General features: G+C 37.2%; 2 protein-coding genes across 12 annotated transcripts in view; one reads left to right on the forward strand and one right to left on the reverse strand.

The window, feature by feature from the left end:
• LOC137479290 (potassium/sodium hyperpolarization-activated cyclic nucleotide-gated channel 2-like) overlaps positions 1–26,613 on the forward strand; it is a 278,557-nt gene that overhangs the window by 27,456 nt on the left and 224,488 nt on the right. The window lies entirely within an intron of this gene.
• NTNG1 (netrin G1) overlaps positions 1–26,613 on the reverse strand; it is a 143,529-nt gene that overhangs the window by 9,423 nt on the left and 107,493 nt on the right. For 2 of the 9 annotated variants that reach the window (XM_068199668.1, XM_068199666.1), the window contains one exon: positions 14,485–14,622. The exons of 2 other annotated variants lie outside the window; for them this stretch is intronic. In XM_068199668.1, coding sequence (XP_068055769.1) covers positions 14,485–14,622 — 138 coding nt within the window. Of the gene's footprint in view, positions 1–14,484; positions 14,623–20,026; positions 20,195–25,233; positions 25,294–26,613 lie in introns of all 9 variants that reach the window. 5 more of the 9 variants (XM_068199672.1, XM_068199664.1, XM_068199665.1 and 2 more) reach the window with 5 other exon arrangements.

A 26,613-nucleotide genomic window follows, 5' to 3' on the forward strand; every position in this document is an offset into this window, starting at 1 on the left:
CACAGTAAAGATTTTCAAATCTTTTATACACTCTGCTTCATCTGACCTATAAAAATATTACCTGTTGTTATTTATTTTTGTATTACATTAAAATTAAAAAAACCTCAACAGGTAGATTTTTATATCCTAATTCCTGTCTGAGATATACCAGATGATAACATGCTCTCTTGTGAGAGGGATTTTAATTGGTGCAATGCTTTACTTTTCTACTCTTTTCATCAATAAGATGATTCAAACAGCTGGCATGCAGCACTCTGCAGAAATAGGAATGAATAAATTAATGTATCAAATAATTAAAGCTATTAGTTGCTTCATGCTAGTTTTTATCAACGATATTTATTGCTGCACACAGACTTGCATTGGGTTATCATTGTGCATTTATCTTCATGACAGAGCAACCATTAGATGGGAAACCCCAGATAACAGATCCTCTCTTTCCAACACATTCTTCTTCAGGCACACCAGTTTTTCTGCAGTGTTTTGCAGGTGTAACCAGTGTCATAGTTTTAGCCAGTGTTTTTTTTTTCTGAAAGCATTTAAAAAACTGGCTTATCACACAGTTCAACAAAAATGTATGAAAGATGTTCATTATCACACACCAGCCAATAGAGCTGAAGCAGCCATACAGGCAACCTACAGATTTTTCACAATATCAATATGCAGGCTACCACTAATAATTTGTTGCAATGGTAACAGAATTATATTAGTCTTATTTAATCAACTTTAAAGTTTTGCTATAATGTAGAAAAAGATCTGAATAAACATAGACCTGTCTTAGAGAGTACATGGCATGGTTTGTTTGGGATAATGTCTGAAAAGTTCTTTCTATCAGCATACAAACTAAAGATAATGTCTCTAACCATGGATGTTGCTATTGCTTTCTGTGACAAAGTGTTAAGATAATTCATGATACTAAAAAGACCAGAGTTTTATTTTCATGAGTGAGAGCTGTTTCCCTGTGAGCTTTATATGGTTCTAGCATTACTTTTGACATGCTGATTAACGTACTTATATTTCTGCTTATCAATTGTGATGCACAAAGGTGTTAAAATTTAATTATTAATGAAGACTGAAATAACCTGGGATCCTTGAGGAATAGAGAACTGCCAAATGCAATTTCACATCAAAGTACTTTCCTTATTTTGTTTAAAATTATTTTCTCCAATTTTTAATTTGTCAAGTCATGCCAGAGTTGAAAAATACCAAGGATATCTCCATTAATTGTCATCTAATAAATTACTGTAGATAGTGTGTTAGATATTTCTAAAGAAATATTTTATCAATGGCTTTAAATCTAATGATGGAAAGAAGTAGTTGTGTTACTTAAAAAGTCTTCCATCTGCACTTAAGACTGAGAAACCAAGACCATGGTCATTTTCTTCTGCTTCTGAGAGGCTGTGTTTATAGTAATGTCACAAACCTCTGGTTTGGGAAAGGAAGGGTCACACAAGAAACACTCAATTTTTATGGAAATGTACTTTTAGAATGCAGTTTTAAAACATAATATCTGACTCTTATTTCTTTTAGAACTCTCAGTGAAAAAGGAGACAAATTTCTTCACAACAGAACTGGGATGATGATTAATCTGTATTTGCTGGCAAATTTATTTCATTTGGTCCAGTCCTGTCATCTGCCCCAGAGAACCCTCTACAGTACATATGAGCTCCCACAGCTCCTATCACGTTTGTCCTTCTCTTCCAGCAGCCTTGGCAGTGATGGCAACGGAAATCTGGCTGATCAGATCCCAGCTCCCTGAGAACTCTGTACTCCTTGACATTGACTCCAATGGCAAGAGGATATTTGCAACATGCCTGTGCTGCTGGCTGCATGTGCTAGTGGGGGGCAAGGAAAGGCTCTCATTTCCAGGAAGGATGAATTTTTGTAGGCCTGGAGCCTTGTGAGGGATCAGCATTGGGGGTAAACAGCAGTGGAGCTCCTCCTGCTCCATGGAGCCTCAAGGCAAGCAGGGCTTGCAAGCATGGCCAGCCAGCACAGTGCCTGCTCAGGTTTCAAACATGGCCCCAGAGTGTAGTGAGGGTATGACAGGAGTGTGAAAGGCAAAGATTTTGTGCTGTGAGACAGCATTTCTGAAGTGGCAGCATGGCAGATCCGAGTGGGATGCTGGTTTTCTGAAGACTGCCAGCAGCTATGGAATGAGTAGCTGTTTAGCTAAAACAGCAGGAGAAGTGCTAAAGGGAAGTAGTTGGAACTGGAACAGTTCTGGAGAGGGGTTTGGGCTAAAGCCAGGGTGGGTAGGAGTAGGTGAGGGAGGTGCTCAGCACATCTTAGCTGGCTCAGTGTTTTGTATTTGCAAAACACTCAGGGTCCTTCTAATGGTGCAGTGCAGCGTGGGCTGCAGCATCATCACTAAGTTGTCATGTTGCCACTGAATAAAAGATATAACTGGAGTACACTTCTCTAAGTCTCTTTGCACTTTGTTTTAAATCAGTAATGGTTTAGCATGAACTAGCAAAGCTCTCAGGTCATTGCAGAAAAATTATTGCAGTATATGGCTTTATTTTGACAGGTGGTGTAAATCTCGACCCAAATTTTCATACCTTTGCAGAAGTTATGCAGTGTACATGCCACCTTTCATATTTCTCTCCAGTTGTGTACCAAAGGGCACGTGTGCAGAGGTAACTGGAAGCATTTCAAAGCATCCAGCTCAATTTTTGAAATGTTTTTGTTGCAGTATGCTGTTGTAATATGTCTCGAAGATATGTGGAATAGGATGCTCTTTCTGAGAGTGGGAGCCTCCTTGCAGAGAGCTGTGCTTTGCTGCATAATGTCAACATAATGGAGCTGATTTAAGGATGCTATGCTTGCCCTCAAGATGAATTTCCTTGCACTAGCAAGCCCCAGTTTAAATCTCATTGTGGGATTCTCCTGTTCCTGAAATCAGTAGGAAGCAAGTTAGGTTTTTGAATTTTGTGAGAGTAACTTGTCTAACTTGTCTGCCTTAGATGCTAGTCACTGCTTATTGCCTCATGATCAAAATGCAGCTTCAGCTCTTTAAAGGAACACCAAATATGATGAAACTGTTCACACTCGTTGGAAATGAAATCCTAAATTCTTCAAGGTAAGAGTCCTATTTCAAGGATACTTTGGCTTAAAAAGCAAGTTGAATTCCCATTTAAAATATGTGTACCATTCAGAGCTCAGTGGTGCAGCATCTCATTAACAGAACACCCATTTTGAAGGGCAAGAATAGATCCTTGGGTCTATTGGAAAAGGTTTAAAATATAAGTAGGAAAGAGAGTAAGAACAGGGGCTAGTGTTGGATACTGGTTCCATGAGCTGGAACAATGATTTGGGTTATCCTCAGAGAGATTTGTAAATCTGGAAAATACAGATAAATGTCTAAAAAGTGTGAAAAATTTGGAAAACTGTTCCACTCAGTCTCTAGAAAGGGCATAAAGTGGGTAAATTGATCTACAGACAAGTGCAAATCAAAATATTGGCTCTAGATTCAGCCAGTGGCATCAGTGCAGTTATTACTACATGGCTTTCCATGCCCATCTGAACGAAAAGGCAGACATGTCATTGGCAAGAAGAAAAAAGCATATCAAGAAGTACTTCTCCAAGATGTAGTTATAAAAATACAACATAATTTTGGGTATAACACTTTAATCATCCTGAATCTCAGCTGCCTATTGACATCAGTGATATTAATGAATAAAGTCCTTTAATGTAATTATTTCAAGTTGATTTCAGATACAAGTAGTCTTCTATAGAAAGTAATTGCCAACAACTGAATTACGATCAAACTCTTGCCTCTTCTCTGTAACATCTTTAAACTTCCAGCACTGTCACTTCTCTTCTCACCTGATGATTACAGGTAACAATTTTATTAACAATTTAATTATTATCTTTAGAAGCCAAGGTAATTATAAGGAGCTTGGCTTCTACCAAAATGCTTTTTAAATTATTTTACCATTTACTATAGTCCAACATTAGAGAAGGACAGGCCATAATCAACAAAACTATATCTCAAAATTGTGCAGAGTTGGGAGAAATTGAAACAGCAGTGCTGTTAATGTTTTACTGAACATCATGGTACTTTTGTATGGGCTATGAATTTATAAATTTATACTGTAAATCTAAATTTATACTGCAAATCCTGTAAGGCTCTATTCTCTTTCACAGTGAATTTGTGTTATAAAAGGTGGTAGTCAAAGATCTGACAAAAAGCTGGACTGACATTTATGAGATCAAGCTTTTGCTCCTGATTTTATCATACCCATGTTCCTTGTCAAAATCTTTCCTTGCATGCTTAACCTGAAGAGGAATTTGAAATAGCTGGAAGGGCTGGTCCATGTCTCAGGTGTATGGATCAGGAAGAAGATGATCATGCAGACACTTATTAGAGAGAAATGCAAGGAAAAGCTAAAGGGGCAGAATGTTTGCAGGTGATTTGGTGAGCTGGTTGTATTTGAGATGCCGAGTAAAGCGAGTATAAAAAAACCCCAACAAACCTATTTAAAAGGATTCTTATAAAAATTACATAATTAGCAGCAGATAAAAAATACTTGTTAAGAAAATACATTTACAAAGGGTAAAGAAAAATGGTGCAGTTGTGATGAAATGAAGGAAAAAAGAAAAGAGTACACATTCTCACAACTGAGCTGTAAGAACAGGTTAAAGCACCAAGGTAGGCCAGAAATGATTGAGCAATTTAGTAAAGTCATAAAAATTAGCCATTAATTTTTTTTTTTCTAAACATAGGAGAAGCCAGGCCTTCTAGGAAGGCTGTAGGGCAAATAAATGCTTTGTAAGGTACAGAAGGGAAAAATCTATTAACTATGAGCTTTGGGAAGAAACCAGACCCCTGCCTGTGGTGATGGGGGCATTTTCTGGAGGTGTGTCTGAAAGTTTATCCAAACCATTATTTAAAAATGGGAGTCTGTTGCATCAAGTCACCAGAAGTAAATATTACTGGTCCAAGAATTTTTTAAAAAATGCAGAAACAACATTTTCACTGCTACTTATGATTTTTCAAATTTAATTTTTCTGATTGTCAGGATGGGCTTGATTAACTACAAAGAAAGACCTGTGGCAGGTGTGATTTTTCTAAAGATTTTCAAGGAGATGGCGAGGAACTAGAGACTGGCAATTAGAACTTCTGCAGCAGGCAAGTTAATGGAAAACGTGATGAAGAACAGAATTAACAGATGAGTGAACATGATGAGTATGAAAGAGAGAAATAATGATGTACAAACCTAGTAAAAGATTTTTTAAGGAACTCAGCAAGCATATAGATGCAAAAGATCAGGTTAACAATGTATCTTACTCTACAAAAAGTATTTTCCAAGATGCCTCAGCAAGGATCTTTTTTTTTTCCTTTTCTTTTAATTTTTTTTTCTTTATGGAATAATTATAGCTTGAATAATAAGAAGCAGGCTAAGAATAGATGTCAGGAACTACTAATCAGTCTTATGAGGACTTACATATAGAAATCTGCTAGAAAAGTGAGTGAAGCATGGTGTAATACATTTGCTTAGACTACAAAGGTATTGTGGCTATAAAGGCCTTCAGAAGAATTTCTAATGTGTGGGTGACAGAAATTAAGTGTTCAAGAGTAACAGATACTTGACTTTACCATTTAGAAAAGGCACACTAATAGTAGTTCAGGGTGTTTTATTGAAAATTTTGACTTAATGCTCTTCATCAGTCAGAAAGGCAAATAGATAATTGAATTTTTCAAGACAGGAAAAAGAATGAAGTGGAAATACCACAATGTCACTATATAGCTTTATGATGTGCCCATCTCTTGAACACTGCTTGATGGAAAATAAAATATACGTCTTTAAAATCACAGATGTTATGGAAAAGGTGAATTGGAATTGTTTTTTCATTTATTCTTCCTCTGAAGAACCAGGAAGGAACAACCAACCAGTTAAACAAAGTGTTATTATTAGTAGTAGTAGTAGTAGTGGTGGTGGTGGTGGTGTTGTGAGCTTGTGCCCAGAACATTTGGATAACAAAATTATGATGTCTGAAGAAGTTATTAAGCAAATTAATGGCTGAAAGACTCACTGAGACCAATTAAATACGAAGATAGGGATGAGTTCTTTGGCTGAGAAAATCTGTAAGCTGCACCTTCCAGCAGTTGGATGCCTCTGCTGCCTGAAGCTCATACAGCCTGCAACTGTCACACAGAGGGCACTGGTCCAGCTCAGAACAGCTTTAGTTTCTGTTGTGAGGTGTTCCATTGCCTACAAGCATGCAAGCATGAAGATAAACACATGACTCACAGGAGTGAAAGGTTTTGAAGGCCACCTCTAAAATGAGCCAGGTAAAATGGTCCAAAAATAGGGTGAAATGGGAACTGGGAAATGTAAAAAAGGCACTTCTGTTAAGTGTTTTAGCTAAGAGCTCACATCTTGAAAGGTCTTGATTATATTCAGAATTTTTTTCCTGAAGTACTCAATTTATTGTTACTAAATAATAACTCCCTTAGTTTGTCTGAATTTCCTTAAAACCTTCAGTCTGAATTTTTTCAACCCCACCTCTACAGATTACTCATAACAAACACTGTCAGTTAATCAAGACATCCAAAATATTTTGAACAAGTATGTGAAATAGTAGTAAGTAAAAAAGTCTCGAATTCCTTAGCTGTTAGATACTACAATACTCAGCTCTGTAGAAGTACAAATCTGACATTAGAAAAGCTGATTACTTCAGGATTACATCTATTCAGCATGTTTAATTTCAGAGCAGAAACACACCTTAACATCAGGTGTGCCCCTGTACCTAAAGTAACTCTGAAATTCATCAAAAGTGCAAGCTAGTATTTTAAAATTTAAAATTACAGGTGGACAAAATCATAGTATACCTACTTCCATGGCATCCATTTATTAATGTGTAATTAAAAGGCATTTTTTTAACTTTAATACCACAGTGGGAACTTAACTTCTGTTAGTGGAGGCTGTCAGCATTTTGCAAGTTAAAACCCATCAGCACCTTCTAAAGGAAACTTTGGTTTCCATACTGTTGTGTCTGCACATGTGTAAAAGAAATTAGAACAACTACTAAAGCCTTGATAATCAGCACATGCTGGTGCCAGCAATGCCATCAGTTGCATCAGTGCCAAGATAGGAAACCTTGGCTATCTTTATTTGCCTCAGGTCAGTAATTTTTATCTGCAGTTTAGGATGGAGATTACTTACTTCTAAATGGTCCTTTTAAGGCCCCTTCATAAAAATGCCCCATCTGGGTGTGTCTGTGCTGCTATTGATCTCTTTATTCTGTCCTCATAAAAAGGCAGTGAGCAGGCAAATTACACAGAATCTATGGCCACTGAGCAGGCTTAAAAGGAAAGTGTGACAGATTTTTCAGAGGAAAAGAAGTCCTGCTCATCACTGCTCAAATGAACATTTAATAATTCATAACAACTGAGTTATAAGTTTCCCCTTCAATACGTTTCCAAATGTGAATAGATTAAGTAGTAATTGCTATCAAGCTTTATGTTCTATTTCATGTACCTAATAAAAGTTTATCTAGTGGAGCTTACTTTGTATCTTTTTGATCTATTCCTAACTGACTGCAATATACTCTATTAAAATATTTATCATTTTGCTATCAAATATTAACCATTTTAAAATCATCCAACTGAAGAAAACAAATAATGTTACTTGCTTAAGTTTTCATGAATTTCCTGATATTTGGTTGTTCAGAACTCCCCCTGATATAGCACTAAAAATACACAAGATGCTACTAATTGTATTCACTCTCTTCGAATTGGGTTGTTTTGGAAATGCACTCTGCTCACATCCATCACCACTGTCCAATTCGGCTCTGCCTTCAGAATCCTAGTTTTGTTGTCTGAAAAAATTATGATTCTGCTTCAGTACAAGAGAATATTAGAGAGTTCTTGATTTTTCTATAGGTTAGTGGATTTTAAAACTATTTTAGGAGAGTACAGAACGCTGGGGGTTTTTTTAAGGGTAGCATTTTTAAGACGTTTCCCTAATTATCCACCTGCTGATCCTTCTGAAATTCTGCGGCTTTGTCAGGTAAAAATACTGGCAAGTTCATTGAGTGTAGAATGATCTAGTGATGGGGAGTGATGTGCCATGGTTGCACAGCAGCCCAGCCCAGCCTGATGGGCTGCCAGACTTCCATCCCTTCCCAGCTGAGTGGGTTATGCTCTCCCAGGGTGCTCCTGCTTGTTCAACCAGTGGATGATTCATATCACAGAACTAACATAGCACAAAATGATTCTTTTTTGGTTAGTGTCCTGCTGAGTTAGATCTGAAATCATTCAATGAAAGGTCAAACAACTGCCTGAGAGATTGCTAGGGGTGTGGGACTAAATAGTGGGGAATTGGGAGAAGAGGGATTGCAGCACATGCAATTAGAGCAGTTTGGACAGCCATGAAATAGCAGCTTTGAAGCTGACACTTGGGCAAGATCAAGAGGAGAACAACCTCTTTGCTCCAATCCAATCCCTCACCTTGCTGGGGAAAAATTGTTCTGTTAAAGGTCAGGTGTATAAATGTTGTTACTGAACCATTTCTTTTTGCTTTGGAGAAAGCAATTCCTGATCACCAGGTTATCAGTGTAAATCTCCTGAAGAGCTGCAGTCTGTCAGGAGTCTTGTGCCTCTCAATAACATGGCAACTATGCAAGCTAGTCCCCTCTTTTGAGCCTCACTCTCTGCTTGATTTCATTTACCTGTTATTTTCTTTGGCTTCTCCACACACAGGTATTACCTAATTCACGACCTCATCCAGCACAGAGACACCGAGATAAAGTCCTTGAGCTCTCCCCTGTACCCCTCTAGTCTATTGCTTCTGCAGGTTCTTCCATTTCCACAATATCCGACACACTGTGTAGGCAGAAGTGCTAAAAGAAGATTAAGGCATGGTCTCCAGCCTAGGCATGCTACAGGAATTATGCAGATCTGTATAACTCTCTCAGAGCATGTTATGTTTTCATCTCCTCTGTGCTCTTTGTAGAGGAGAGGTGCCTCACTTAATCATTTCTGTTCATATACAGTGTTTGTGTTCTGACATGTTTACTCTGACTAAAATACATTCTCCCCAGAGAGAGATCAACCTTCCTTTTCTCCTTCAAATCTAGCATCTCATTAAAAAATAATAACATTCCATGATGTTCATACTTTGGTGAACAACTGTCTATGTATCCTAGTATCTGTATGATTATTCTGTGGGCTGTGTATTTTGCAAGGAATGCATTAATAAGCACATTTGCATTGTTTCTGAGGTTTAAAAGACCCTGGTTTTAAAAGGATATCAGAATGGCATTACATCTACAAGTCACCAGTATGCTTCCTCTGAGGCAAGCAGAACTAGTGTTTTGCATCATCTGAGGATCAGGTCTGATAATGCTGTAATTTTGTTTGTATTCTTGCCTTCCTTGTCTTACATCTGTAAACCATACTTTGCTGTGAGTTGCAGCAGTTGGATTCTGGATTAATGTAAAGAGAATTATTCTGGATTTAAATTTGCAGCCATTTGAAGGAGAGTCTGTTCCTCTTGCATCCAAACCCCTGTACACACACACAATTTCTTTAGTCTGCATAACAACCATGTAAAATAGGTATTTTGAAAGCAGTATTTTGTGTATAAAGACCAGGGACAGATGACTGTTCTCTGAGGAAAACCATGCTCAGCCCCAGCAGAACTTTATCTTTTTCAATAATTTCCTTTTATATTTTACTTCCCTTCAAGCGTGGCAGTGTGCTTACTAGTACCAGCCTTGGCACCAAACCACAGCAGAACTGAAAGTATATACAGCACCCGTGCAGAGGGGAGTCCTACTGTATCCTGACCAGCTAACAGCAATAAAACTGCTATTGATAAAAAGATATAAAAATAGATAGGTGGATCTTCTGTGGCTCCCAACACATGCAGTTGCAATGATGAACTGGAAAACAGGGCACCTTGATTCTGCATTTCTTTTTTTTTTCTTTTTTTTTTTTTTTCTTTTTTTTTTTTTTTTTTTTTTTCTTGTATCCTAGGCACAGGTTCAGTGTGAAGGTATTAGATACATCTGTGTATGAATGTGTAAAAGATCACTAACCTTCACTGGGGAGACCATTGCATTTATATGTATTTAATCTGTCTAGAAAGAAGTGCAAGGTGTATTTTTTTGAAAAAAGATTTTAAAAGAATTAGATGGTAAATGTCTTTTCCTCTTTTCTTGCTGAACGGTAAATCCAATCTTCCAAAAGCATATGTTAATATTAAGTTCCAAGTTTACAATTTCAAGATTGATTTTCTTTGGCAACTCAATTTGTATGATGATTTTGATCAAATGCCCCAGCTTCTAACATTTGTAACATGATAAAATCCACCCCAAAAAAGCTCATATTTAAATAATCATATAATAAGTTAAATGCATGCTGTGACAGCATATGAATTATCTGACAGGCTGCAGAGAGAGTAATACAAGTTTAGTCTGGAAGACGGATACAAGCACTGAGTCCAATTTGAGCATTGAAGATAAGAGTGCAATCCTTGGCCTGCTTCTGTTTAAATGAATGAGGAAGGGTAAAATGAGACAGATTGTTCAGACCTTGATATAAGGCATCTGGCTGAAAACTCATTTGCTAATTGTTTAAGATTAGCACCATTGAACCAAGATAATTTAAAACACTGATTTGCTATGGGGTGCCAGCTACCATTGGTAACTCTCACTCACTCTAGGCCTTTGTAGTGCTGTGGGTTCAATGTGTTTACTTGGTTTTTGTATGAAGGGAGATAAAGAATCATATTAGTCATTGAACCTTCCCTCACCTTTTCCCCCGTGAGGAACATGCCTAATGAAAATTCGAGCTGTGCTGCCAAACTGATATTGGCATAAGATCTTTTCTTTGCCTGATTGGATAAATATGCAGCTGGTTTTGTAATCAATGCTTCTGTGAGTGAAATTAAAAGATGTTACTTTAAAATGCTGCTGTATGTATGCAATGGTCTTTAGTCACCTGAAATGTCATGACCAAGAAATACAGAAGATGCAAGACTGTGAGCAGTACATGTAGAAAATCAAGTGAATGCTCCTACTTAATATTTGTATTTAAATGTTTTTGCCTTTTGATACAGGTTCCATTTTTCAAAAAACACTATTTTCAGTTAAAAACTGGCCCAAATTAACGGTAGTTGCAGGTTAAATTTCTTGCCAGGCTTGGAGCTTTTAGTTCTGTTTTAATGTTCATTTTTAAAGGAAATCGTTCCGTTTCTATAAAACAGAAAAATCAAATATATGCTATGCTATGTAATTTCTTATGTTCCAGGAATTCTAAAAGGGTTTCAGGACCAAACTGTTCTGTTCTGAACTCATTCCCTGTGCTTTGATCCTGGTGAGAAAATCCACTGTGGGTATGTGGCAGGGAGGCCCCGCTGAGCCCAGCACGTTCCCCGCACGCCCACGCCTGCGGCCGCAGGGGTTCTGGGGAGGGCTCAGAAGCTGTGCCAGGCACAGCCACATCTATTGTGCCTCTTCTTCTGAGGGCAGCAAACCTTCCTGTACCAACCAGACCCTGCTGACCACTATGTCTCTGCAGCACAAACCCTGAATGCCAGAAGATAACAGCTGCTATCACAGTGCTTTTTATCTGGGAGGCAAAGTCTAAAATTGCATCTGACCTCAGTGTGCGCAGAGACGCCAAGCGAGGAGCGCTCTGCCTGGATCCTCAGAGGGTTTAGATTAAATCACTAAGAGTGAGGTACCTAAATAAATAGTTCTGAGGATAATAGCTTCTGTGACTTCTACTTTGTGTGGTACTATGTAGACTCCAAAGTGTAATTTATCAAATGATATATTGCGGGCCTTAGAAAACACAACTCAGCTTTTGTCTTGTTTTTTTCCCTAATAGGTTTACTAATGTATAAAATTATGACACTCCATTTACTTATAGAATCATACATGTAATTAAACTAGCTGTGATATAAATTGTTTATTTATACTCAAGCTTTTGTTTGCACTAGATCATTGGTTTTTAGCAACAAAGCTCCATAAGAATAGAACTTCTTAATGCCGATAGCCTATGTAGAACAAACAGTAAATAAGCACATATTGGTCTGTCGAGTGAGTGTTTGTATCCATCTTTGCATATCTATGTTCCTGTGCAGCACAGGCTTAGGGAAAAGCAGATCAAAACCACATGCTTCGTGTCCAGACAAATAATCTTTTTGAGCTTTGCCAAGGCAACAGAATGAGTTCCTATTTTTCTCGTATATTGGGGTCTGCTTGCTTGCCCGGTCATTTGTTTAGAATTCAATGGGAAAATAAGAAAGCTAAAACTGACACAGTATAAAATTAAATTAATTGGAATTCTGTTCCTCCATGATAAGACTTGAAATGAGATTTAAATCAGCGTGTGGTTGGTAAAACATGACAATTTGATGTCTGTTCCAAAAAGCTGACAATTGCATCTAGTTGTTTTTCTTCTGAAATTGATCAGATAATTTGTTCAGACTTGGAGAATATTTGACAGTTACACAATCAGACTGAGATTTGTTCTGAAAATTACAACAAAGTGAGGGAAACTCAATTAATTTTGTCAGCAAATATAAAGGCACTAACTTGCATTTCCAGAAACTGTCCAAAGCTTTTACAAATACTCTTGATTCAGCTAAAATCAAGCTAATTATATGCTGGGCTCAAAAAACTCATCATTAAAAGAACATTATTTGTCTTACAATGTCCAAACCTGAAAAGATAGGAAGTACTGAAATTAATAAGTAATTGCTTTGATGAACTGGTGTATATATATTGCTATAAAATTTGCTCAACAGTCCTCCAGACTTGTTCAGTATCTCAGCTACTTAATATCTTTTTTAAACCTACTGGGTGGACATAGTGATAAGTTTCATTTTTTCAAATTCCATGCAGAGAACCATACTGATTTCTGTTTTCACTTTTTTCCCTTGTAGTTTGGGTCACTGCAGTATTTCCAGTGCTTCACAAATTCCAGTGGTTATTTTGCCAGTATCTAGGATAAGGTACAGGGTGGTAACAACCTTCTTCTGCATACAAAGTGCAAGGCAGAGGGAGACCTCTTATTTCTGAGTGTGTTGTTTAGGAGGTAACTAGGATCTGATTTGGTGAAGAATTAGTAATAGAGAACTTTGAAACTTGAAACATTACTTCACCTGCTTTCTGCTGCAATTCTAACTGCCCAATAATTTTGTGAATCATAACTCAAGTAGAAGCAGCTGGAAAATGAGAATATAATCAACAACCACATGTGAAAAGTATGGTTTTGTTTAAATGCCCTGCCAAATACAAACAGGAGCTTGCTGGTAGAAGCTGAGGAAGTCCAGTTTTCTCAGGTTGCACTGAACAGTGTTGCCCATGCAAGCTTCTTTTCTCTTCATATACTAGCTTTAATGCTATTTGGTTAATTATCACAATATTTCCTGAAATTATTTATTGGTTTTCTTTCCAGATATAATTTGTTGAGTTGTCACAAGTTTAGTTTTCTGCTTCAGAGGTACTCATCACTTGGAGAGGCAGTGGTAATCTCTAGTATTACTGCCTTTTTAAAAAAATATTATATAAGATTTACATGTGGTTTTGAGTATTTGGAGCATTTGTATGGCTATTGACCAATTTTATAACATTTGTCTAATTGGTGTCAGTAATTATTTTTTGTGTTTCTCAGTCTTAAGAATCAAAAGCAAGCTCTTGTAGAAATCTGTCTTTAATGTTTGTGTGGCTAAGAATGCAGAGAGGCAGTGAGAGAAGGTGAAAGAAAAATGTGAGAGGACTTTCCAGAGTTTCTGGAAGTAGATTCTCTAAACTGTTAAAAGAATAAATCTTACAAACAATATTTGCATTAAAAATCGAATTCTGTATATCTTGAAGTGAAATTGCTAGTCACTTGTTTACCAGACCCAGTAACCAGAAGAAAAGCAAAATATATAACCAAGCATTGAAACAACATGTGTTCTAATACCATTTAAGGAAAATTTCAGCTCTTATTTTTAAGAATGTTAAGTATACTTCCATTTTTTTCCAACCATTAGCTTTCATCTAGTTTTTACTAATTATTACAGGTACAAGCCGGTGTTTCGCAGTTACTGTCCGGGGATAGTTTAAAGGTATGAATGCATAATTAACTTAGCCAAGAAGCTGCAGTTTAGGACAGAAAAAGAGTGAACATGCAGAGAAATCTCCTTCTTTCTTTTAGTAGGAATTCTGAATTTGGAAGTAATATGCTGATGTTTTAGTATACAAAACTTACTTCACAGTTGCCAAGATGTGTATTTACCTATGTCAGGAGAAGCTCCTCTGGGTGTTAGTGGGAGAGAGGGGAGGACACTGAAAGTGCATTGTATTAACTGGATGGCACAGTCAGTGCCCTCAGCTGGGAGTCTCCCAAGCTTCAGGCATTATGGCACTGGTACAGCCCAGAGCTTTCGCTCGTTCTCTGCTCCCATGAATTGGCACATGACAGCACACGGACGAGAGGCAGCGGAGCTGCAGGAGAGGGCGACTCTCAGAGTTACTTACGTTGACAGCCCAAGCTGTGCCAGATATATCCCGGCAGACATTTATCACATTTAGGCCCTGAAGTTCCCTCCTTACACTCACAAAATCCTCTGTCATTACAGCGATCATGGACTGAACCAAAAGGGTTACAATAACAGTCTGCAGAAACAAGACAACACATACACACTGGATTCAGGTCCACATGTGGAGATAATTCATTCAATACCAATAAAGGGTGCATTTCCAGTGCTAAAGGTAAAGGAAGACTGTCTATTAAGAACATCTAGTGTAGTGAATATAATTACTACATGTCCATTTATTTGTTTGCATGTGTCATTTCAGGAAGAGACATTTTATGATGCAAAGAGAAAAAGTAAACAGAAAAGATACAAAGGCAGAAGATACCATGGTCTTGAGGGTAAGTGATTATAACAGATTCTCTTTGGCAAGAATATTTTTAACAATTTAATGAACATTAGAAAAAGCTTTGTATAGTATGGATATATCCATGTGCCATCAGGGTGAAATGTTTCGCTTTATTAAAATAGGCTTATCTGTATTACTCAATATTTTCAGAAGTGCTAGATGTCTTTACAGGGCTATATAAATGCACTTTACTTATTTCCAAGATAGTCTTCCTTTATAGGTTTGAGCAGTACAATAATTTAAGTGAATATTTGCCATTAAATTGATGAGATTGATTTATCAGTGACATTAGTAAACCTTTTGCATATTCTGCAATGCAAAGCTTGAGGTGAGCACTAATGTAATGTAAAACCTTTAAGAACGGGCTTTGTGCAGCCATTTAAATTTCTCTCACCTCCCAGCGTGCAGATGGAAAATGCAGTGAGGCTCATTCCCCACTGTATATTTTTCACATGTGTTCAGCTAATTAAAGAAAAAGTAGGGTAACACATTTCCTCCCACAGCACTTACTGTGCTGTTCATTCACAGCCCTTTTCTTTAATATGATTACAATATCTGTGTTCAGCTTTCAGCCAGCTGAACAAAGGCAAGGAGCTCACAGGGCTCATTTTTGGCATTCCTGTTCTTCACCTTGGTTATTCAGATTTTATCTTCAAATGAAGGGTTATCTTATTTTTATGTAGACCCATGTAGACCCAGAGTAACTTCACTGTTAACTGAGACCACAGACTCCTTTTGGAAGCATCTGATCTCTGCTGCTTCCTGATTTGGGGCAACCTGCTGGGAGTGTGGATTTATATGTTTGTGACTCAGTGCTACTTTGATCAGTACATCTAGCAATTGTTCCCTAGCATTAGGTTAAACCTCAGTGGTACCATAAATGAAAAAATGGAGTTGAACTGGGAAGTTACATACATATATAGCTCCAATGAAAAAAATTAACAGGAAAAAAATTACCAGAAAGACATTTCTCATCTGTTGTCTCACTATTTATTAACTATAATTTACAGATGGCACTTTGAACATTTGGGATGCTGAAGAATAGTTGCCTTTGGCAAAAGGGTTCTACAATAATAATAGAGTCAATTAGCTGGCAACATTCATTAATGAAGTGGAAAACTGACATGGCGAAAATGACTGTGCAAGGCTGAGTATTATAGCAAAGTGAGTGCCATTTGAAAAGCTGGGAATTCTGATGTTAATCAGATATATCACGTGTTTATGTAAACAGGCACTGACTTGAGATACCTTCTGAATGCAAGAAGTAAAATTTGCTTCAAGAGTGTTTATAGAAAACCTTGAAAGACAAAAACTTGGAATTATATTAAAACAGATGGCCCAATTCTTGTTAAAAATAGCTTTGTTAGACATAATGAAGTTACAGTGATTTAAACAAGTATTTGTGAAAGAAATGTATAGCCTGTGATACTGGATATTTTCCACAGAAGAAGACCTTGAAGCAGTGAAAGCTTTGCTACTGAATTCTATGACATAAATACATAGGAAGTTCCAGGCCCATATTGTGCTATTGAAGGGAAAGTAAATAGTAGAAACAAATCTAAGCCAGGCCCTTTTGCAAAATTAGTAGATCCAATCAGAACACCCAACAGACTAATTCTAGCTTCCATCTTTCCCAGTTGATACCACAGTAATATAACCTACAGAGCATTCAGGATCATTGTCCAACACAATATCACAGGCTGTGGAACACTTCCCAAGGCCTACCAAATACTTAAGACATTACAAATCTCAAAGGTCACTATTTTCAGTGTCACAGGGAGGCAGTGAGTATTTCCAATGCCCTTACAACAACAGGGCTCTAAATAACACTAACATTCCCAGATTATCCTAATAAGCAAACCCTACACAGGTCCCAGGGTGGGGGAAAAAGCCCCTGCAGATCTGAACTGAGAAAGAATTTTCATCCTAACCTTCAACTGGTAACTATTTGTAAGGATAGGAAGACAACAGAAATGGTAATCTGTTCACTGGGGTTCACTCTATCAATGTGATGCTTCAAAAAAACACAATGAGCGTAAATAAGAAAGGAGGTGGGGAAATGGGCTGAGGCTTGCAAGCTTGCTGCTTATTAGTCTGGGCTGACAGTGGCTCCAGGACAACCCCCAGAGTTAACTTAACCATGTGTCATTAGGGCTTCTGGTGTTAACTGATGCTTAAGCCTGACTGACTGCAAGGGTGGTTTTGTTAAAAGTGAATCAGCAATCACCAGTTCAGTATTTATGCTGTGAGGCAAAGGCTATGTTTTATTACTCTGGGTCTACCTGGTGGTTTCCATGCTATCCTAGCTCGTCAGTGTGTGCATTCACTGAAAGTCACTTGGGCTTTATCAAGAAATAAAAACTCTTCAAGCTGTTAAATTATTTTTCACTCCAAATGAATAATTTTTAACTTCAGAATACCTTGATTTATTCTAAAACTGCAGTTGCCCATATGAGGTAATTTTGCAGTTAATGTACAAATCCACACATTTTTGATATTTCATTTTAGGAAATGAAATCTATTTTGCTGCTGAAGAAATTAAGGGCATCAAGAATTTAGATTTAAGCCCACTGTATAATACATTGCATTTGGCTCACTGGAAAAAAACAAACCTTCTCAGTATCTGAACTCTTTAGTCTTAAAAATTAAACATTTTACATTTTCTCCATTGATTTAGCATCAGCTAAGATTCACAGATTTGTTACCCATGTACTTACCATATGTATTTCTGCAAACTGTGAAGCAGTTTTGATAAATCAGAGCCAAAGCTCTATTAGCTGCCATTAAACTAGCTTATGCAAACATTTGTTACCTTTCTACATACATGGCTGAAGAGGAAAGAATTAGCCTGAAAAAATGGCTTTCATATGGGAATAAGACTTGCACATATCACTGCAAATCTGCTTATTAAAATGTTCATGCCAACATTTCACTTGAAGTTAAACCACAGAACACTGCTTTTAAACTCGGAGAAAAGAGAAATGAGCATTTCCAATAGAGCAAGACTCTGCTGGACCTAGAAGGGTGGTGAATCCATCAACTCTCTCACAGGTGAAAATACTCCACATTTTGCCCAATTAAATCTTAGGAGCCCCAGATCAAGACAGCACTTTAAGAACAAACTTCTCCGTTTTCTGAAAAGTGCTTAGGTGTCTGTTCATTTCACTGACTTTACACAAGAAGTAGGAAAGACCTCTTAAGTTGGCAAATCAGCTAGGACACATACATTCAAAACTACATTTTGTATGGTAATGTGATCTGGAAAACTGTCTTAGTCCAGCAAGAATGTTATTTATTTCAAACTAATTACCTAATGTGTAGGAAACCAAGGTTTGATCCTATAGTTACTTCACATGGTGCAATTCTCATGGGAGCCCAAGAGAATTCTGCTTGCATTAAGGTGGAAAGTCAGCAAATGTTTTACATTGCCTTTTCTTTTTTTGCTAAATAAAGGATTAAAAAAAATTCATTTCCTCGGAGTCTTGGCAATTTTAAAGTGCACAATTGTCTTACCATGACATTTTAAATATATCACTTATAAAATAATATTAAAATTACTTATTTTTGGCTTTTTGTTTACTAACTTCCTTGTCTTAGGTAGCTGCAGCTACTGTCTTAGCATTTCAGTGTATATGGGAAAACAACATACTGAATGAGCTGATGAAAAATTCCAAACAGAGCAATTTAGAGTCGTATTCATTAGGCCTATTTAGGCAGCTGAAATTATACAACCCTGATGTTATACCAATGATGTCTGTCATCTACATCAAACAAGTATGTGGGACAGTAGTTTTTTTCCAAGAACATTTGATTGTGGTAATCTCCTCAGCACAGTCATACAAAGTCATGACTTGCCTACTAAAGTTCTTATTAGCTCTGACTAATTACTGGCAAAGGAGATCATGCATTTCATGAATGCATTACCAAGCAAAGTTAAAAGAAGGACACATGAAATGCACTGCATGGATGGATCTGTGTGTTTATCACAAGATAAATATGTAAATCTGTCAAGTTACAAACTCAAACAAATAATAACAACCTAAATAGTTTCTGGCTTGAATCTCAGCCATGGATTATAAATGTATTAAATTATAATTTATTCATCTGTAGTCTATTTTGGTTTTACAGTATTTGCTAACTACTCTTTGCTTCCTGGAAGATGAAAAGAAAAAAATCACAATGAAAATCCAGAACAGGTCCTACTGATGCTAATGTCTATAAGATACATTATATTATTACATTCTCCACCTCTGTTTGTTATTAGAACAGTGTCTTTAGTGGCAGTCTGTTAATTACTGGCCATTGTACAAAGCTTCCTTTATTGACTATGTTCAGGCTTCACCTAAAGTGTCCTGATTTTGCTGTATACTGTCTGTGGAGACATGAGAACAATGCATGTTCTTCTGGGTGCTGAAGATCTTAAATTTTTTCCTAATATGCTTTTCTTATTACGTTGTAACATTTTCTCTAATTCTGCAGTTTGGATATTTATAGCAGATGCTTGTTCTAAAGCACCGTTTTCACCTAGGAATCCCTTTTCTAAATTGGCATAATGTCACACTGTTTTGACAAATTCTGTTCCTAACCTCATGGGCATCATTTCAGTTCCTTCTCTAAGTAGAGGGGAGGTAACACTGCATTTACAGTCCTGTGTCTGGGAGCAGAATTAGCTGCAACATGTTTTTGTGAAATTTAGTGAATAAAAGGGATTAACAGAGATCCCTCACCACGTCCTCTTGATGCAGCTGGCAACTTTTGTAGGTATCCAGGCAAGTATCCAAGAGTCTGTACTAGTAATTGCAAAAGCCAAACTGGGACCAGGTATTTAAGACTCAACTCCTTAATTTTCATGTGTGACCCCAGTGTGGCTCCCTGCTGTGTAAGGACAGCACATCCAATTTCTGGGGAAAGTCTACCCAGGACTCATAGCCAGAGAGGTTCGTCATCATTTACAGATTCAAAATGCCTCCTTGGGGCTACCAGGGCAATAGAAATGAGGTGAGAAGTCTACACAGATGTTCTGATCCATTGAAAAAGCTCATTCTGGCTTAAGTGGCAAGTAAGCAGCAGCGGTCCCTAGCAGCTGCCCGGAGCTGAAAAGGCACAGAAGAAAAGGCGCAGTTATCCCGGGACTGACCTATGCACACATTTTCATCGTCCAGCTCTGCAGAAGCATTTCTGAAGTAGCCCAGCCTGCATAACTCGCAGTGCTGACCTCTAGTGTTGTGCTTACAGCTCACGCAAATGACCGTATTGAGCAGCTCGATGTAACTGCACCGGTTGGAGTGCCCGAAGCATTCACAGTCTTTCAAGGAAGAACAGAAATGTATACAAAGTGTATACAGCAGCAGAGTAATAGCACATTACATGCTTAGTAAAAATGAACCATGAGCAGAAGTATGAATGAATGGCACATACATGTTAATCAATGTAACATGGACAGCAGCAGATGTTTATCTGCAATGGAAGTGGAGCTGGTTTCAGGCAGGTTAGCGTGACCCGACAACCATGGCATGACGTCGGAGGTTGGCTGTTGTTGGCAGACCTGATGGAACTGAAGCATTTGCAGTTGTAAACCTTTCAGGGTTACTGGAGGTTCAGTTTCCGCTGAGAGAAATGCACATATTTTTGCACATTTGAGATGAGTATAAATCAAGACCCGGGGAAAACCTCCTCATATTAACAATGTTAAATTCAGTGGACAAAATTGTCAAACTTAATTATGATTAAATCCACAACTGTAAGTAAAATATTTTTTTTTCTGACTGAAATGGAGGCTATTCAAAAATGCTCTTGAACTTGGGGTGCTATAGCTGGTAGGCACCTTGAGAACCAGAGTGTTTTATTTCATGGCCAAATAAATCTCTAGTTTGACAATTTTGGCCAATGCCTCCTAAAACGATTAACAGTGAAGAAAAGGAAGGAAGACAGTTATTGGAGAACTACATCAACTGTACTTTTAAGGTAAGCATTTTTTTTGTGAGCATTTTTTTTAAACGAGGTAACCATTTTTTGTATTCTGAGATGAAAAACACTTGGGCTAGAAAAGATTATGAAAATTCTGAAATGTGTTCTGACTAGAAAGCATGCTTACTGCAGCCATCTGAAATGAAGCTGGCATGATAGCCACTTTAAAAAAACCCTTCATTAAGTATAGAATGCTAGTGCCTTTTAGTCTTTAATCACAAGCAATACTTGGCTTTATGCAGAACAAAGAAAAAATCAGAAATGTATCAATAACATTATAGAAGACACAGCTCTGCTTTGTGTAGAACACTTGTGTAAGCCTGATCACTCAACTCTTGGGATTATGAGCCCAGAATGAATGCAGGAAAGGTTGCCAGGATGATCAGAGAAGTTGAATCTATTTAAAAAGTGAAGATTAGGAAAATTTGGCTTGTTTGTTATAGCAAACTGATGATAGGAGGTGTCCCCTTCTTGTATAAATACAGCAAGGAGCTAAGCCTTCTGCCATACTAATGGACAATACTGGCACAAGAACAAATGGGTGTTAACTGGCTGTTAGGAAATTTCAGAAATTAGAAGGCTGTTGGAAATTAGAAGATGGTATCTAGGCATTAGGGCAGTGAGGTTCTCCAACACTTTCCATTTGTGACAAAGCACACTGATGCTTTACAGATGTAGGTTATTAACTGGTAGAATAAATTATAGTATGTTTCCTGCAATAATGGAGCACTGGATGCAGTGACTTGGAAGGGCTTTGAGGTCTTGAAGTTATCTTGTAATTAGATAAAGCTGTAGCAGAGGGTGTAAAATGCTTCCATATATGACAGAGGCCAAGTCCCCTGTGCTGCCTTTCCTCTGGTATGCTCCTGATTATGCTGGGCCACCTGATCACCCCCCTGACTGGTGGAGTAGGGCATCACATACAGTATTTGAGCCTGTCTGTATTTTTGTAAAGTAACAACAGTAACAGTACATGTTTCTGAGTATGCTCTGCACTCCCAATACATGGATATTTCTTTGGCTTTTGTCTGATGTACTGGACCGTAAATAGATTAATTTTTTTTTAGACACTTAGCACAACATATGTTTCAATCTTGAGAGCTGCCTTTCTGCTGCCAGAAAACATTAATCCATTTTACATATACGCATTTAGTTAACATATATTTCTTGTTCTCTTCAGTGTTATTCTGCTAAACCGGTGTTTTGTTGTTTGTGCTAATCTGATAATTTTGATGCCAGTAACTGCTGGAGTACAGGAAAACATTTGGTGTATCAGTCTCAGTATGTTACCACTTGACACAATTGAGTAGAGAGGAAAAAAATGTTGGTTTGTTGTCTTTTGCAGCTGGTCAGTCTGATTCAGCATCTCAGCCAGCCACCCTGCAGCATTTCTCCCCAATTATATCCATCTTGCTCAAGTGAAAGCTGCCTGTGTGGAACCGATGAGATCTAAAAGTGGAAAATAGCACTAGCAAACAGGAGTAATGGAAAATTGGTGTGATTATGTTTATGTGTTTGATTTTTAAAGTAAGAAAGACTGACTAGTGATAAGCAATCTGATCTTTCTGAATCCAAGATTCAGAAGCAAGGCTGTCAGTCTTTCTGACAAAGAATCTGTCTTCTGCTGCCAACAGAAAGTTTGTTTTGGTGAGATAATACTGTATTGGTATGTTGGTCAGACTTGCTGCTAAACATTTCCATACTCCAGGTGAATTTAGAGGAAATAATTCGCCTATATACTATAAAGAAAAGCTGACTATGCAACATTATCTTTTGTATTTAAGGCAGCAGAAAGAAACTGAAAGTAGCTCATGAATGAATGATTGTACTGCTTCCACTGTGAAACTGCAATACAACCTTCAATTATATTACTACCACACATAGTTAGCCATAACAACAGCACAAAAACAAAAGCTGCACATTAAGCAATTCACTCTGTAACACAAGGCCTGCTCCAAGTTGTGATAAGAAACCTCCAATAACTATGAAGCACTTGGATGTATGTTCACGCTCTGAAACGTATGCAGAAGGACTGCTCATGTTCAGAGGTGGGTCATCAATGCTTAAGGTAAACAAAGAGACCAGTTTTTAAACTTGGTTGCATTTCTATGGATATTGCTCTTTTCTGACAACTGTGCTGCGTGAAACAAAGTCTTTGTCTGAAAGTAAACTAATGCTAAGATACAGGAGTGCTCTAGTAGTCATGATCAGACTGGTAAATACTACGTGGTGTAGAAAAAAACACAGTTAACTCGAAAACAGTCCAACATCTGATAAAACATTACCAATGGCAAAAGGAAAAAAGAAAGAAATGGCAAGTAACGATTAAATCAATTTTGTGATAACGTTTGCTTCCCCCCTGCCTCCCCACCACATTGTTTGTTAGTGCAGTAATTTTTTGTTGTTGGCCTGGTCAGTGAATCATTTTTACATCCCTCTATTCTTACAAAAATAAGCTATGTAAAAAGTCCTCCTATGATCAAAATGGAATTACTTTTTCTACTGGCTGCATGAGGTGCTACCCTAAGCCACTCAGACATAGCACACAGAATTGCATTTAGCACCGTGCCAGCTGGGAAGCTGTCAGTGCTGTGTGGCCCTTCCAGCACATCATGTGGTTCACCTTAACCAGAAAGTATTCTGCTGGTTGGACCTGTCAGAAGCACAGCTTAGGGTCTTTAGGCACACAGCTCTGTCACGCACTGGCAAAGTCATGCAAACACTGAAGGAGATGGGGGGTAAAAGTATCAAAATCAGGCTGCACATGGTTTACTAACCATTGTGAAATGACACGAGCTTCTTACAGTGCTAGAAAATGCTGCTTTCAGTTCTGAGTGCCACATGTCAGAAAAGACACAGATAAGTTGAAGAACAATAAGGAGTGAATGGTTCAGAAACTGAAAATCTCAGAGAAGAGGTAATGACAGCTAGATAGGTTTAATGTGATGGAAAAAGGGATTGCCAGGTTAGATGTGATCATTGTTTTTGGCTGATTCAGGAACTGTCAAATCCCTTTCAAACTCACAGAAGCATTGACTCTTTGAGCCTCCCTCACTATTTTCCAATGCAATGATTTTACTGAGACAATCTTGATCCTGTTGCAGAAAGCATGATAAAATTACCCACTGAAGTAGGGTCACAAAGTTGGTAATCTAATTGTTTTGTTTCTATAAATTGAACACTTTCCCCCCATTGTAATGCTATGCACTTACATCTTTGAGATAACACACTATTATTGTAGGGATGAAGTTCAGCTGAAGCTTCAGCTATGACCATTAAAACATGAAATGTCATCACATGAAACAATGATAAACACACAAGGAAGGATAGCATCATTTCTAAACTAAGACAGGTTGCATGAGACAGCTATTAGTGTCACTTTTTAATTAAAAACACAAACCATATTTCAAGAAAAGTGCATTCACACATCATTAAATTATTTTTTCTTTTTCATTTTCCAGTCACTCCGTGCTCCTCCTCCATACACTAAGGCAAACAAAGGAGATTTCATTGTAACCTTAGAAATTACCTGCTTCATAACAAACAGTATGGCTCATTACCATGATCTCATCAAATGGGTCAAACTAAGTTCAGACATTTCTTAATAACCCTTTTCCTTGTTCATATGTATTTCATGAATAATGAGATATTCACAATAGCTGCAGAAAGACAAAACATCTTCATACATACTCTTTACAGATAAATTGATGAGGAAAAACAGTGAAAAGATCTCAGGGTTCAGACTGTGAATGACAGATATGCAAATGAAACAGGTTGCCTGTAAGTCAGAAAGCATATTGGCATCCTTTATTATATTCGTAAAATTCCATGATTTTTATAGAACACTAGAACATCAATTCAAAATGTAATGCCTGCGCTCTGAATTTGCACACTTACAATAAAATGAAGACATAAGGCACACTTACAATGCATTAAAAGACACAACAATGCATTACATTCCATGGCATTTACAGATACTTCTTGAGGACATGGACAATTGATGTTTTATGGATTGTTTGCCCTCAACTAATCTGCTTATGTTTCCTCTTTTACAATTTATGCATATCACTGAGGAAAACAAGACTCTAGTAAACATCTGCTTTCTGGGCAAGGATCTGAATAGTCATATTCATACATTTAACTCCTTTAAAAATAAATGCCATGCCACTTTATTTGCCACCAACAACTGTCTAAGAAGCACATTTATTTTTCTTTGTATGGCTTATGTTTGTGACTTAATGCTTCTGTTGTATTCAATGAAGATGCCTCACCAGTAAACTAATGGGTACACTCCACAGATATTCCAGATTCATACAGTGCAATGTTTTCACAACACAGAGCACTATGGGATCACTGTATGAATCCCAGAATTCCTACCTCTCTTGTGGTTTGCAACTTGAACAGAAGAAACAGTTGACATAGCTAATTTGGGAGCAACTGGATAGGTAATAAAATGAACAGCAAATTAGAAAAATTATCATATAGGAACAAATCAATATATTAAAATAAACATCTTTATTCTCTAACTTTTGAATTTAATAATTTTTTTTTTTTTTTTGTAAGGAAAGGGTAAAATTACAGAAAATGACAAGGGAGGGAATGTAATTCACATCTATGCACTGTGGCAGTTTTGTGTTAGAGGTTATTTGGTGATTTCCCCAAATCCATGACAAATGACTGTATGGTAACCAGAGTCGTCTGAAAAGGGTTTTATTGAATTTGAATGCACATTTATTCTGGCCAATTAGCATAGACCTAAACCCCACAATATTTAGATATTGGCAGATTTCTGTAATCATTCTTTTCATACACTATTCTTAAATAAAATATTTAATCTATGCTATATGTTAAACACTGTAACAATGTGCTGCAAACACACAAAAGCTGAATAGAAATGCTTTGAAGTTTTTGTGTTTTGTGCTCCCTACCAAAACATCAAAACTAAATTTACTTAAACTCTTACTTTTGGGAAAGAAACACTGAATAATTCTGTGCTGTTCAAAACATATTTTGCAATGAAGTTAGGTCTTAGATCGTACAGAGTATAATTAAGTAATGAAATCCATTAGAAAAGCTAATTATAATTTAATTGAGAATGTTTTGATTTAAAATTATTCTGAATAACATAGGCTAATCCTTACAGAAAGCAGAGGAAAAGAGATCAGTCTAGGTGGGGTTTTCTGTTTGTTTAAAAAAGACATGCAAAAACTTGGAAAATACAATGGGAGCTAAATGAAATTGGAATGCTAGGTATTCCTTTATCAGAGATAGTTTGTTTCAAATATATGGTGAATAGTCGAAACAAAAGTACATTTCTAATCCTTACATAGAGCACAGATCAATTAGTATTTTCTGTTTTGTTGGGCACATAGAAACTTGCACGTATAACATGGTAGATTTCACATGCACATGGCGTATGTTTGATTTGGTGATTGTGATCCATAGACTTAATTACAGCCCCTCTTGTGTAATTCCCAACAGATTCCCAATACATCTCATTTGGTTTAGTGGCCATTTTCTAGATTGTCTTTTCATTAATTTTATTCTCTGCCTCTGTGTGTTATAGCACAGAAAGGACACCCTTTGAACATGAAAGCAAGCCACAGGCCAGATTTCTGTAGGGAATTTTGGGGGAGGGAAGGGCAGTAAATAAGAACAGAAGGAAATTATTTTTATAAGAGCAATCACTTTGAAATGTGAAGTATAACTGAATACTTCAACTAACAAAGAATCTTAGTTTTATTAGTCCTCTTAAAA

This window comes from Anomalospiza imberbis, chromosome 9, assembly GCF_031753505.1.
Source record: "Anomalospiza imberbis isolate Cuckoo-Finch-1a 21T00152 chromosome 9, ASM3175350v1, whole genome shotgun sequence".
In the NCBI taxonomy this organism is placed as follows: domain Eukaryota; kingdom Metazoa; phylum Chordata; class Aves; order Passeriformes; family Viduidae; genus Anomalospiza; species Anomalospiza imberbis.